This window comes from Hoplias malabaricus, chromosome 1, assembly GCF_029633855.1.
Source record: "Hoplias malabaricus isolate fHopMal1 chromosome 1, fHopMal1.hap1, whole genome shotgun sequence".
Lineage (NCBI taxonomy): Eukaryota > Metazoa > Chordata > Actinopteri > Characiformes > Erythrinidae > Hoplias > Hoplias malabaricus.
This window is the reverse complement of record NC_089800.1, coordinates 68,729,436-68,744,829: the sequence shown is the minus strand read 5'-3', so window position 1 is coordinate 68,744,829 and position 15,394 is coordinate 68,729,436. Positions and strand designations below refer to the sequence as shown.

The window sequence follows — 15,394 nt, the reverse complement described above, 5'->3', positions numbered from 1 at the left end:
TTTTTATTTTAAAAGAGTATTTGGTGTGAGTATAAACTATTAAAGCATTTAAGACATACATCTGTGCTCATATATGCTCATATCTGAGAATGAAATGGTTAGTTAAAATATAATAATTTGTATTCTGCTTCTAAGGAAGAAAAATAATTACAAGTGCAAAAGTCGAATTGAGCCAGTTTATGTTATTATATTTCACCTACCTATATGTGCCGGAATCGCGCGTCCCTATCGGCCGAGCAGGAGAACTGTAACAGCTATTTCGGTCATGAGCGCATATTTTCAAACAGGCTTCAAACAAGTTCACTGGCAAGAGATGCACTTGTGAAGACGGCGTTGCTAATATATTAATAATATAATAATATAATAACATATATATATATATATAATTCCCTTTATATTTTTATATTATTTTCCTTCATATTGTTTTCGGTGAGCGTTTCTGTGTCAAAATAATAAATTGTTATTTTCAAACCAGTTTTAAGTTGCCAGGAGTGTTGTATCTTCAACTTAAAGATTTAGATTTGTTACCACTTTTACTAATGTTTATCTGTTTTCTCAGTATGCGTTTGCAAAAACATTTAAAATATTGAAACAATATAAACAACAGCTGTTTAATAAAGAGATCTGAGCGCCTTCAGGGCGGACTGGCGCCCGCTCTCCTCCAATCAGAATGGGCGAAGGCTCTGGGTCACGTGGCCACGTTGTTGTACTTACGTGTACAGGGCAGTGAGAGCGGAGACGGAGGAGAAGCTGTTCAATTTCGCACAAACAATGTGAACCCCATGTGAAATGTTAAGTCCTGGAGCCGCTGGTGTGGGCTATGGATCTAGAGGAGGCTTTTCAGGCCGTGGGAGAGTTCGGCCGGTACCAGAAACGGGTTATCTCGGTTTTAATTCTGCTACAGGTAAACGTTAGCGTTAGCTGTAGCTCCACTCTGTGTTTAATATGTCTCTGAAAATATGAGCTGTCTTTAATTAATACGCCTTGTGGTGTGTTTAGCTGGGTGTAGCTGATACTGGAAAGGTTTACAGATATTTTACCTTCAGTTTTAAGATTATTCATGCAGAGTACGGAGCCCCTGAGTTGACAAGGTTGTGGAAATTATTAAAAGGCTATAAGCATAGTTTGAGTTCAATAAAAGGCTCCCGCAATTCAAATACTTCCTCATGAATTTAATCCATTGTAACCTTAGTTTAAGAATTTGTTCTCTCGGTTTAATTAACCTTTCCGTCCGTTTAACAAGTGTACTTTGAACTTAAGTTGTTTCTTCATGTTCATAAGTCGTTCCTTTGGTTCAAGACGTGTCCCCAAAACCCATTCCCTAGATGTAACAAATTCTTCTCCCAGTTAATCTAATAAATGAGTTGTACTCTACAGCAACGAAGTTAAAATGAGCAAATAATTTATGAAATAGAAAGAATGAATTTTAAGTTGTGATTTATTAATCTGTGGGAACTTTTTATAGCTATCATTAGTTTTTCAAAATATATATAAAATATAAAATATATATATAAAATATAAAATATATTTGTTGAAAATTGGGACACATAATAAGAAATTGTTAAAGGGGCGCTGTAAAAGTGTTTTTACTTTTTTCTAATTTCTCCATAATTCAGACATTCGGTTATAAACTGGAGAAGCAGACATCTCACAAGACACATACAAACATTTTATTTATTGTCCTCAACAAACAATATTGAAAGTACCCTACTTTCAGAAGAGTCATAGTGTCTTGGGCATCAGGCAAGATATTGTTAATCATTTACTAACTTTCCTTGGTGGAGCATTTAGAGACATTATACTTTCCAGATTTCTCCAGGATAAAATCACCACTGTGAACAGTTATTAGTACATCAAGCATCTATCATGTACTTGTAATGCCTTAGGCTTTCTAAGAAAACTGCACCCTTTATAACTCGTGCAAAAAGCAGCAGCACGAATTCTGGCACAAGCAAAAAGCTCACATCAGTCCCGTTTTGAAGAACTCCATCAGCTCCCTGTACATTTCAGAGGATTTTAAAATCTTTCACTATTTTTAAAAGCTCAAAATTGTCCTGAAGCTCCAGGACCAGAACACAGTCTCTCTGATGATTATTGTATTATATGTAGATCCTGTCTTAATGCAAATACATTCTGTAAAGTATAGGACAAATGGAAAGGTCTCTTTCAGGAACTATGCAGCTACACTTTCTCTTTTTATATATAAAAATGATAAATTATTGAAAAGTTTGTAGACTATGAAAAACACTTTTGAACTAGCTGTTCATTAAATTTTATATCTAGTCAGAGTTTATTTAACTTTGAGCTGCATGTAGGAACTGAACTGTGTGGGGCTTTATTCTTCACATTTTGGATCATTTTGGTCTAAAACATAATCCTAATGCCTGCACAGAATGAAATTAATCTTCTTCTTGAAGAAAGTAATTTAGAGCTAAATATGAAGGATTAAAGTGTAGCTGAAGGGAAAATTAGATCGCTTATGTGCCAAAATATTTTAAGTAGAATTAAAAGTTTTAGAATTTGAAATAACTTAAGACATCAAATTAATACAAATTAAACTTATATATGATGTGTGTGGCTATATATCATGGGCAGCATTTCAAACTTTCATGATATCTAAAACCTGTTTAAAAAAGGTCAATAAACCAAGTAAAAAAATGTAAATATATATATATATCCGTGTGCACAAGGTGACACTGTATGGGGCTGACATTGTGCATGCAATTTACATTTACATTTTTCTGCTTGGTTCATTGACCTTGTTAAAACAGCTTTTAGATGCCATGATAGTTTGATGACAAAAATGCTGCCCATTATATGATATAGGGCGATATGAGAGCAAATCAACATCACGATTAATTGTACATTTTACCACGATTACGATTAACAAACGATTATTTTTGGTTTTGTATGACAAGACTTGTACTGTAAAAAGCTGGGATATTTATTCTAATGCTGCTGGGAGCTTGTTCTTCTCGTTTCTCGAATCGCTTGGTCGACTTTAGCGTTTAGGTTGCTTCCATGTGGCAGATGAAACCACATGACCTCAGCTGGTAGCGTGGTTTTAAAGGGACAGTATATGAACACACAGTGTGGACTTAACAGAATAATAATAGTCAATATAGACAAGAATATGTCGATTAGAAGTTCTGAATGTTGATTTCGATTAATTGCCCAGCCAAAATAAATATATATATATATATATATATGTATATGTATGTATGTATGTATGTATGTGTGTGTGCCATTTTGGCACTGTCTATAGAAACTCAACAGAGCAGACAAGTGGAAGAAGGAGGGGGGAGTGCAGGAAACACAGAGAAATAGCTGAGAGACTATACAGTCTATACAGACTATACAGACATCACCTGTCAGACTGTTTAAACAAACTGTTCTGAAACACTGCTCTAATTGTAACCATACCTGCTTCATATTTAAATGATTGCATACAGTTCCATTTACAACTTTTTTGCTTCTTGACACAAAAGAAAGATTCACATTGTTCACATTTTTCATTTTCATCATCTTAAGGCAGATTATATCTGCTGCTCACTGTCATTCATTTTATTCTGATTTTATATACAGAGTTTGTTGCTAGTTTTTATAACATTATACATCACTGCATTGTCAGTTTTTTATTTTGTATAAGTAAATATCATAGATCAAAAATGTACACATATAATCATCCAGAAGATATATTGACACATGGAAGGAATTTTATGGTTTTATTAAAAAAAAAAATACTAAATCATGAACTCTGTTTTGTTTATAGATCTACATGGCATGCCAGTCGATGCTTATCGTTCTTGTGGGTGCCGTTCCAGACTTCCAAATAGAGCCTGTCACAGAGAGAGGAGGAGGTGATCTGACACAAAGTGTGACTTTTACTGAAGACTTCAGCTCCATTGTGACCGAGGTGAAAATATTTAATATCTCTAGTTGTTAAGCAATGAGCAATTCTGTGTCTGGAAAATACTTTTAGTTAACAGTATAAAAAATATTGTTGGTTTGAATACATTATGTTTACCTTCCGCCATCTGGAAGATGCTTATATTTAGAGGAACAAGTGCAGCATTTGAAGGACAATAATAATTGTAATTTTTGCATTATATTGTTGTCTAAAGTTTGACTAATTAACGGCAATTGAAATAGAATTAGAATGTTTTGGTTCCTTCTACTGAACAATAAATATTTTTTACATAAAGTTTTTGAACCACATCAAATACATGCTGAATTTTGTCTGTTCTGCAGTGGTACCTGGTGAAGCAGCAGGCATATAAAGTGAGTCTCGCTGGGTCACTTTTCTTCGCTGGGGTCCTCATTGGGAATGTCCTGTTTGGTCCACTTTCTGATAAAATTGGAAGGAGACCTGTATTTCTCACTGGTACATTCATGTCACTGTTTGTTGTTAAAAAGCTGTTATATTGTATTGCATTCTTTAACATAATGCTACTTAGTGGACTATTAGTTTCCGTTATTTGTTAGGTAACTTGTTAGCTAAGGTAGCCTATTATAGCTCCGGTGCCAATCTAAAGATACCCCTGCTGTTAAACTATTGGCTGATATTTTAGGTAAACATTTCCTTTAAGGTTATATAACTGCCTGTCTCCTTTTCTCAGCTTTGTTTTTTGAGCTGCTGTTTGCATACGGCAGTGCATTAGCCCCCAACTATGAGATGTTTGCTTTGTCCCGGTTGCTGGTGGGGATGATGAACGGAGGGATGGCTTTAGTCTGCTTCATCCTCTGTCAGGAGTATGTTGGGAAGTCCTACTGGGCTCTGACAGGTAAATACTGGACGGAGCAATGATTTTGTGTGTGTGTGGGTGGGTTATTTATTTTTATTTTTTAATTTTTTTTTTTTCCCCCACCCCTTGGTACTGCCACACAAAGCTTGCATACACCTCATTAGTTAAAGACTGTGTTGTCTTATGGGAAGTTAGCCACATAGTCGTGTCTGAAATGTGTGTGAAATACAGGCCATGCACTTTTTCTTTCACTCAAATAACCCTTTCTTGTTACTCACAAAATGCTTTTATCTACATGAATATATATGTTTTAATAAGTTAGGTCCCAATATCAATGTGGCAGCATCATGCAGCCTTTTAAATGAGGGAAAACCTCCTGATTACCTGTTAGTGACTTATTAATTGCACTGATTTTGTCTTTTTATTGTGTGTCTGCATGTATTAGGAACGCTGACTAACATGACATTTGCAGTGGGCATTGCTTTGTTTGCTGTACTCGGCTACTACATCAGACATTGGCGTAACCTAGCAGCGGCAGCCAACAGCCCCGGGGTGCTACTATTCCTCTTCTGTCTGTACGTGTGAAACCAGCACTCTAAGCTAACTTGGTAACTCTTAGAAGTGACTATTGTTGCTTGCAATAAATAAAACGTAGGGTAATTTTACTGTCCACTGAATCAAGGGCAGATAGGGCATATTCTAAACATTTCAATTTAGATTTTAGGGGTTTTTTTATATATAGTTTTGCTATATTGTGGCAATTGGGGAATAGTTATCAGTGTAAACTTGGACCTGTCAGTATATAATCTATTCAGTGTAGAATAAGCTTTAAAAGCATTTTTCTATAATTTGTAACTGAAAATTCAAACATTCTCCAGCTCTTTTGTCATTTTATGATGATTGTTGAGTAGTATTACATTTTATTAAAAACAAACCTAATAATTAAAATTTAAAAGTGGTTATGTTAACAATCACTAACATCGTATAAACCAACCATCACACATATGACAATGATCCTTTTTAATACCATGTAACAGTTACCATAAAATAATGATGGAGAGACTGTTTGAAATTTGAATTACATTTATGTTACACAAAAAATGCTATAAAGCATTTGTACACCTAATAAATGTAATTAAATATATTGACAAGCAATTTTTTTTGCTAGAAATATTGTTTTTCCTGGTTAGATTCTTAAACGTATCCACAGCAGAAGGCTGAAGCAGAGTTGCACATGTACTGTATCAATCAATATATCATTGTATAAAGCTTTTACTTCCGTAGATTATGTTGGACATGGTTTGTGGTACCGTAGAACAATGGATATATCAATGAGCAGCAGACTAACAAAAGCAACATTTTAAAGTGTGAAGTTCCAGGCCTCAGTAATTACATCTAAAACGGGCACAAAACCAGTGTATACCTTTTTTAAATTAGTGTGAGTATACTGTGTGGTTGTATGTTTTTGTAGCACCCTTCCCGAGTCTCCGCGGTGGCTGTACTCTCGTGGCCGTTCAAGTCAGGCTGAGCGTGTTCTGCAGAATTTTGCTGCCAGGAACGGTAAAGGTCGGGTCACTTTGAAGCTCCGCCGTGTGGCCAGCCCATCCAGCTCTGAGACTTCCAGTTCAGGGCTCCTCCTGCTCGCCACACACTCTGTACTGCGCTGCAGGACAGTGGTCCTCATGTATGTCTGGTGAGTACCCACAAACTAGGCAAGTTCATAAAACCGTTTTGAATTTTGTCTGAGCTTTTGACAATTTGTATAAATATGTGTGGGGTCTTTCAGTAGTTAGGACTTCAGGAGCTGAACTGAAGGTCTATGATGTTAGGTCATCTGCCAGTGATCGAAAGATAAATTGTGAAATTTTTTTTTTAAGAAAAAAGCCATTTGATGCCTTCTGGCTATTGTAAATATATCATTAATAATTAATTTAAACAGTAGCCTAAAACAGTTTCAAGGTAAAAATATATGTTGACATTTGTCAACAAGCTTTAAATGGCATCTTTAACAAATTTCGTGTAGCAAGCATTAACAAGGTATTTTCTTCTTGGTTGTTTGACCCAGTCTTTATATTTTTGTGTGTACAGGTATGCCTGTAGTCTGGTGTATTATGGGCTAACTATGAATGCAAGTGATGATAAAGGCAATCATTACCTCAGTGTTGCCATGTATGGCCTTGTGGAACTCCCAGCCTACCCTCTCTGTATGTATTTCATCAACAAATCCTGGTGAGTACATATTTACCTATTGATAATATACCCAAAGATATAGGAAAAAGGGGTTTTATATTTCTTGTGATTCAGCTTTATCTTTGCATCAGTCATGGTTGTGACTGTTTGCATGATGCATTGTACTTTTTTCAAACAGATTATTAAACAAGCATCTCTTTCCCTGTTTCCTCTCCCTCACTCCCATTCGGTCTCCCAGGTCAGGGAGAAGAAAGTCTTTGGCCAGTTTTTTGATTCTGGCAGGGTTGTGTTGTCTTCTCTCAATGGCGGTACCCGTGTCTGGTAAGGGGATGTTCTGGTAATGTAGCATATTGAATAAGACTGTGTATGCTACTAGATGTAATAAAACAGAACACCATAATTTTTAAAATGCTATAAATACTCTGGCATGTTTTTCTTAGGCCCACGTATCTGCAAACAAATTTGCTTATATTACTAATATGTTGATTCATTTCTGAACATTAGATAACAGTAGATCCTGTTTTGTGTGTGTGTGTTCATGTAATTACATATTTATATGTTTGTGTAATCCCAAAATTTTTCACAGGATCTCTGGCCAGTGGCACTTCTTTGGCTCTATTGGGAAAGCTGATGGTCAGCGCTGCCTTCAATATCGTTTATGTTTACACCTCAGAGCTGTACCCAACCGTCATCAGGTACACACTGCAGCAGTGGGTGTTAGTGCGCACAATTGTGCTCTGTTTAGTGATCAGGAGTTTGTTAATCAGCCCTTAGGAGAGTTAGGATCAACAAAAGGCTTGGAGTTCATATATTAACTCTGTTTACTACTTGTTTTCTAACAAAAGGAATTTTTTTTCATGAGATTATAACAGGATAGAAATCCTTCTGGACTTGAAGACTACATTTTCTGCAAAAGTAATAATAGGTTTTACAATCACAAATCTATAGCAAACAAGATATAAACACACAATCCAATGTCTTGACCAAGATGTATAAATGTAACTGGCATAGTCATGCTCCACTGCTGGGGTGAGACAACCATGGTTTGCAGAAAGTGAGGTAATTTTTTTGTTTGGTTTTTTCACTCAGAGAAAAGCCTTTTTTTTCCCTGAATAGAATTAACTAACGTAACCTAGAAACATTTAATCAAGGCAGTGTTCTCACGTCTGCGTGGTGCAGATATAGTCTTACTTCTACTGAAGGAACATGGGTATGAATAATGAATTGTAATTAAACAGTTAAATATTCCTAAAACTAAATGTTGAAATATTTTGACTGTTATGTGGTTGAATCAAGACTATTTTCCAGCATGAGTGGTGCCTTATAATCTGCTAAACTGACCTTGACCACTGTGTTGACTCCGTTTTAGGAACGCAGGGCTGGGGGTCTGCTCTATGTCTTGTAGAGTCGGAGGCATTTTAGCTCCATTTGTGCCAAGCATGGTAATCAGCATATAGTCTGTTATCCTGTGGTATTTTTAAACTGATGGTTGAATTATAGATAGTTGTGTGTTGTTTATTGACCAGAAAGTGCTGCATGCCTCAATGCCGTTCATGGTGTTCTGTCTGATCGGAGTGACAGCTGGAGCTCTGGGGCTCCTCCTTCCAGAAACACTCAACAAACCTGTTGCTGAAACTCTTGAGGAACTGTCTACCCCGGCCTATCAGCGCATCCTAGAGTCCCAGGTATCCATTTTTCATACCGTAATACTGTGGGGGGGTGGCTGTTGGGCTGTGTGAGCCTCATATCTGTGAGCATCTGTATTTACCGTCAGTGTGCACTTTCACAAACCCCTGTACTCAGCACAACCTAAAAAATGCACACTAACAAATGTGTTGATGATAACCTGTGTCTGAGAGCAAATTTCAGCAACTGGTGCTGGAGGAATAGATCATTTGAAAATAAGGGAAATAAGATTCTACACTGTTTAGCATAGTTAACAGGCACTTGTGGTTTAGCACATCACAGCAGATGTTTTTTTTCCCAGCAAACTCCAGTTCAAATTACACACATTAAGAGGGTAAAGCCTCATACATTTGAGTGAAGGGTCTTCAGTAGACAGTGAGCTCCCATAGCGCCCCCTCTGGTGTCTGTCTTAAATGCATCTGAATGATTTCTGGCCTTGTACTCTAGGGTCAGACACAAGAGAAATTTCACACAGCACACGTGTCGTAATTTTGAAATACCACCCTCATTTTGAGATACCATCCACATTTTAAAATACTGCCCAAAAGATGATGGATGGATGGAAGGAAGGGAGGGAGGAAGGGAGGGAGGGAGGGCTCATATGCAGTTGTGTCACATAAGAACCAAGGATCTGTAAATATAATAATGGTATTTACTATCCATACTGTATGTATCCAATAGTTTATAGACATTCCCTTATAATGACTACATTCAGATACCTTAAGAGACTCACAGCTTGTACAATTGTTCAGTGCCACGCATGATCTAGTACCCTGAGCATTGAGTTGTGTACCAGTATATGAAGTGAGGGTGCATGGTGTGAAATACTGAAGTCTGTTAAAGAAAAAAAAAAAATTTTATCACAGAAGAATTAGTAAGAAATATTAATGTGTTAATTTAAAAGCACAATCTGTTATACTTGCGGCAAGCATTTAAAATGGCTACCTGATTCCAAATTCAAAAGATTAGAGAGATTGACTGCCCCCTTCCCCTTATCCCCATATAGGAAGCTCACTCTGGATGCCAGTTTGAGGACACGGACCCTACACGAACGTGTTCAAGAGATTTGGACCTTCATAGTTAAACAGAATGTACCATAATCAACATGTTTACACATAAGTGTATATTATTGTACTAATATCTAACTACGCTAGCGAACGTAAAAATCAATGAGCTGCCACTGTTTTTTCCTCAATATACCTACTACATTTTAGACTTTAAATGTTTCACCAAATGAGGCTGAAGTTATCTTCCTTATTAATTTATACCTTCTGCCTTAAACATCATTTTAGGGGGCATCATTTTGCTTTTTATTCACAATTTCAAACGCTTAGTTCCACCTAATTGGTCAGTTTTCGAGGTTAATATTGTTTCATTAGAATGTTCTGTTCCACCATAGGCAACTATGTGAGGCAGAAAATTTTGAAACACAAGCCTTATTACTCACTTTATTTGTTAAAACACACAAACCACAGAATTTAGCAAAAATATCCAGACTAAAATCTGTCTAAAACCTGTGTCCTAGAAATATGAAGAAGGGGAAAACGTTAAAAAAAAAATAAATAAAATACGAGGTCTGGACCTCAGTGTCCTCGTAGCTAGTTACCGTCATGGCTGTTTCATGTTGTTTGTCTGCTCTTGTGGTTCATACCTGGCAACAGGGGTGTGAAAATTTTACTGGGACTAGAAGAACATATTGGCTGTAACACTGCTGTTAGAGATGCCAGTATTTAAATTCAACATGTTTCCTTAATCTCTGATGACCCACCCTTGTCATTTTATGATTTTGGACAATACATATATTACATACTGCTCTTTTTGTTTGTACAGGTTCATCTACTCGAGGATGATCACCTGTCAAAACGCAAAGAATTGGGAAGTGAATAAGTTGATGTAGCAATGCACACAGACATAGTTGACCAAAGCAAGACCTCTGATTTCATGCAACCAAACCCACGAATTGAAGAAGAAGAATGAAGAAGACTTGAGTATCTCTTTAATTGTGTAGAATCTGTGGGTAAAATGTGAGCTCTGTTTGGAAATTACCACAGTAACCGAGGGGATTTCTACTGGGTGAATGTTTGTGTGCCAAACAGGAGCTAGCAGCCAAAACCTGGACCAAGACTGGACTCCCAGAAACAACTTGAATGAAAATTTGCAAACACAAATGACAACACTCTGCCAACACATTCCAAAACTCCAATCTCAGTTCACATCACATTACTGTGATAAATTTAGATTAATGAAGTAAACCAAAATGAAAATTCATTGCAAAAGCTAAAACTGACATCCAGGACATATTTTGGCAAAAAATCAAATTCAAAACAAAAGGTTGTCATCAGTTTAAAAAGCAGTTACAGCAGTTACTTTGGGGCACCATTCCACCTTTAAATAGGGCAACAGTTATATTTTGGTCCTTTGTATGTATCTGTGACAGATAGATTAGGTAGGTCCAAACAGACATACAGAAAGCATGTCAAAAAATTTGCAATCACTTATGTTCCCTTATCGTTCATTTATTATTTTTGTTTACATTTTTAAATCTGCTGAATGCTCATGCTAACATATGACTGGTATCAATTTATACATTTGTTTACAACTACATTAAATTTGCTTCGAATAAAGCAAACGTAGACTGCTGGTAAGATGCTTGCATTTTAGAGACAAATAAATAAGGAATTTTTATTCAGTTGTTGAGCTGTGAAGTCACAATGCTTCACGTTAGAGAAACTTGTGGTTATAGGAGCAATATGGACATTTTCATCTCCCGGGTCTTTAGATTGTGAGTTCTGTCCTCGAATGTGTCCTTCACATGGCTCTGTGAGTTCCTCTGGATGCATTCAATTCATATGTAGATTGTCTGTTCAGAATGTGTCCATAGCTGTGGATGTGTGACCAAATATGTGCGTGTGTGGTGCTGTGTGATGGACTAATGCCCCACCAATGTGTGTGTTCCGGCCTTGTACACAATGGGACCAGGTAGGCTCAGGACCCGTCACAATCCTGATCAGGATAAAGCATTTATAGAAAAAGAATGGCTGAATGAATATGCCATATACATCCATCAGTGAACCAAGATATGTCCTCTGAAATTATAAATGGAAAGTTGGTAGATTATTTGGGAATTACTTTCTTTCTCAGCACAGCAGGTTTATCTCCATCATAAATGTTTTAAACTGCATGTAGGGTAAAGCCCGATCAAGCTTTAGCAGTGGGTTTATTTATTTATTACTAGCAGTAATGCCAGTCTATACGGAGACTTTTGGAGTCTTTAGATATTTGGTTCCATTCACCTCCACTCTTAATGACTTTTCACATTTTTAACCATTGAATTTATTTTATTTAGCCTTTAATTGATTCCAGACTCTGTGCATGGGTGTAACAAAAAGAGCGAGCACAACCAGTCAATAATAACTACGGATAGTTTAAGATTTCAGGTCAGAAACTTAAGATGTTATTCCTGCCTTTTTTTTTTTTAAACAGATGTTCTTCAGTCTTTTGCTCATGATTAGGCTTTCTATAATTCTGATTTGCCTCATAGTTTATACTGTGATTTATATTATTATTGATCTGTATTATTTTGCATCTTACTACATTATACTGTAAAAACGGCATTTTGGGCACACTGTTAAAAACCTCTAAAAATTAGATTTCAAGAACAGGGTCAGAAATTCCAGAATAAGTTTGAAATAATTAGAACAGAGAATCTAGTCATAATACAGGGGACATGGCATTTTGATAACAAGCTTCTAATATTTTAATGTTAAAGTCATCATTTTAAAAGCATATTACAGGATAGGAATTGCCAATATTTCTTCTAATATTCCAATTTAATTCTTGGAAAATTATGCCTTTATTCAAAATAAAATGCTTCATTAAATGTTTTAGTCTGATAAAATGATAACTAAGTTTATTAGCATTGATATTGGTTTATTCTGGAAAAATATATATTTAGTCTTTTTTATTCTCACCATATTATGATATTATTAATGTGTTCTTAAAACCAGTCAAACCAAACCTAAAGCCAGTTTATTCTCAAAATATCCACTGTTCTGGAAATGTAATATTTTTTATTCTTACCATTGTCCCTAAAAGTCTATGCTTATCCTGTGCGTCAGTATTGAATGTCCAGTCTGAGCTGGAGCTGTATGTGTGAACTCTTAAGAGTCTGTTTGAGATGGCCAGTGGTGATGGAAGTGGAATAATGTCAATGTACAGCTCTATATGTTGTTGTATATTGTTGTGATGTTTTCTCATTTTGGGAAGAAGAAATTACATATTAAAAAAATACCAGCAAGGTGCAGGATTGTGTAAATATATTGTTGGTCAATCAAAACAATGTATGATGTAATAATGTAATGACACCACTAGATGTCACTACAGTATACACCACTCAGCCATAAAATTAAAATGACTTTGTTGCTACACACATTGTCAATTTTATTTTTTATTTATTTATTTATTGTTACGCTCCACTGAGGTGGGCTACGTCATCTGTAGTCTTTTCTCTGCATGCTTTAGACCCATTTGACCCTGCCCTTCAATGGCTGGGGACCCCCACACATCAGGTGTGATTTGGGTGGAGTATCACTTTCAGTGCTGCAGTGACACTGGTGTGGGGTGGTGGTGCGAGTTGTGATGGTACAGCTGGATCAGACACAGCAGTACTGCTAGAGTTTTTAAACCCCTCAGTATCACTGCTAGACTGAGAATAGCCCACTAGACAAAATACCCAGCCAGCAGCGCCCAGTGACCAATGATGTATCACTAGAGGATGACCAACACAAACAGCAGATAAGCTACTGTCTCTGACTTTACATGCACAAGGTACATGACACAACACACTAACAATGTCAGCATCACTGCAGCTCAGGATGGATCACTACCCAATTCATTCCTGTTATGTAGTGGTCTTGTGTGTGTGTGTGTGTTTGTTGGGGGTGGGCAACTGAAGAAGAGGGTGAAGGGGGGCTAACAAGGCATGTAGAGCAATAGATAGACTACTGTCTACAATTGTTTGGTCAGTGGAGCTGAGAGAATGGGCAATGAGTGTAGAAACAAAGAAGTGGCTTTAATGTTATGGTTGGTCAGTGTATGTGCATTTGTATTTGACTATTTGATATAGCAGAAGCATGTGCTGCAAGGTCTTGGGCCAAAAAAGCACCTAAAATCAACACTTCTAGTTAAAGGGGAATTCCACACATTTTAAACATTTCTGAATGATTCAGTGGTTCCATTGATAAACACTACAGTTTAATGTGACATGGTTGATTGTACAGAAACTTGCTGACTGTTTTAGATTTGGGTGATTTGAAACTGAGAAAACAGTGTCTACAGAACACAAATGGAGCATGGACATTAATTGGGGCATGTGAATCAACAAATCTATAATTAATATGCAATATGGTAGCATTATTTTAAAGTAAAGTGCAGACACCTCTTCTGAGTTTTGAATCACAGTGCTAGAGCTGCATAAATGTGAGAGCTCAAAAAGCATTGGAGATGATTGCTAAGACTGAAATGGATCCATGTTTGTGTTTTAGGGGACTACTGAAGTCATTGGAAATTTTCTAAGTAAAAATAGAAAGTAGAAACTGAGTGATTTGGAGGGTTATCTCCTACAATGTACTAGTAATTTGTAAGCTTTGTAGCTCACCACATGAGCTGAATGTGGACCAAAATTCATAGTTTATGTATTGCTAAGCAACAAACAGTGGAAGTGTCCCAAATCACTTGTGTTTCTAGCTCTATCTAGTGAACTAAATAGTGCCTCACTAAAAGGCACAATACTAATGAGGGGTTGGAGGGGACATTCCTGTCACAACCAATATTTTTCTGTATTAAAATGCAGAGGGGCCAGATACATGTAAATATGTTCCGGAAAGTGTGTGTGTGAGAGAGAGAGAGAGAGAGAGAGATTCTCTGTCTTTATTAATACTTGTTCAACTTGTCTTTGTACTCGTTCTCCCTGTCAAAGAAATGTTCTCTCTCTCTTTTTTTTTTTTTTTACTTCACCTTAACTGCTGCCTTATTCATTCCTCTTAGCTTTGTATTTTACTTTCTTTCACCGACTTTTCTCTCTCTCTCTCTCTCTCTCTCTCTCTCACTTGACCTTAACTTAAGTCTCATTCATTCCTCCTAGCTTTAAATTACGCTCTCTTTCTTTCTCTCTTTTTCTCTCTCCCCTGCTGTGTAGACTTGCTCTCTGCCCTTCTCTCTCTTCAGTCTGTCCTCTATAATCCTTCACCCAAAGCCCAAAGCTATGGACCCCTCTGCCCTGACTGAGATCAGGTTCCCCCCTCTGCCTCCAATTGCTCCAGCCCCTTTCTCGACTTCTCCCAGCTTTACGGACCACCATGCCCGGAATGTGGGGCCAACAACATAATAGCAGCAGGAGTGTAAGTCTCTTATTGCAGTTTGGAAATGTAGTCCAGTCAGAATCATGAAATCCATGATTCTTTTTTTTTTTTTTTTTTTTTTAATAGTAGCTGTAGGGACAATGCTGTGATATTTTGATGGCATTCAGTGACATAAGTATTACTGCTGATGTGAGATTGCCCCAACACATTAAATGTAAAAGCCACAACAGCTTTAGTGAGGGCAGGTACTCATGTTGAAAGCTTTTGTGTATGCTATCAAAACCTCACAGCAATGTTACAGCATCTAGAATCTTTTGGCCATAGCATTTTATTATACAATATTCAGTTTCATAACATTACAGTAGGCAGACAGTTCCCCTGTAAATATTTGTTTAGACACTTATCCTCGCTCTC

General features: G+C 36.8%; 1 protein-coding gene across 1 annotated transcript; it reads left to right on the top strand.

The window, feature by feature from the left end:
* Positions 1-674: 674 nt before the first annotated feature.
* On the top strand, positions 675-13,038 carry slc22a15 (solute carrier family 22 member 15). Its single transcript, XM_066671940.1, has 12 exons — positions 675-904; positions 3,773-3,916; positions 4,252-4,384; positions 4,620-4,784; positions 5,191-5,320; positions 6,217-6,438; positions 6,834-6,974; positions 7,174-7,256; positions 7,522-7,630; positions 8,305-8,377; positions 8,462-8,620; positions 10,452-13,038. Exons 1-12 carry the CDS (start codon positions 821-823, stop codon positions 10,506-10,508), a joined length of 1,500 nt encoding a protein of 499 aa, XP_066528037.1. The 5' UTR covers positions 675-820; the 3' UTR covers positions 10,509-13,038.
* The last annotated feature ends 2,356 nt before the right edge of the window (positions 13,039-15,394 follow it).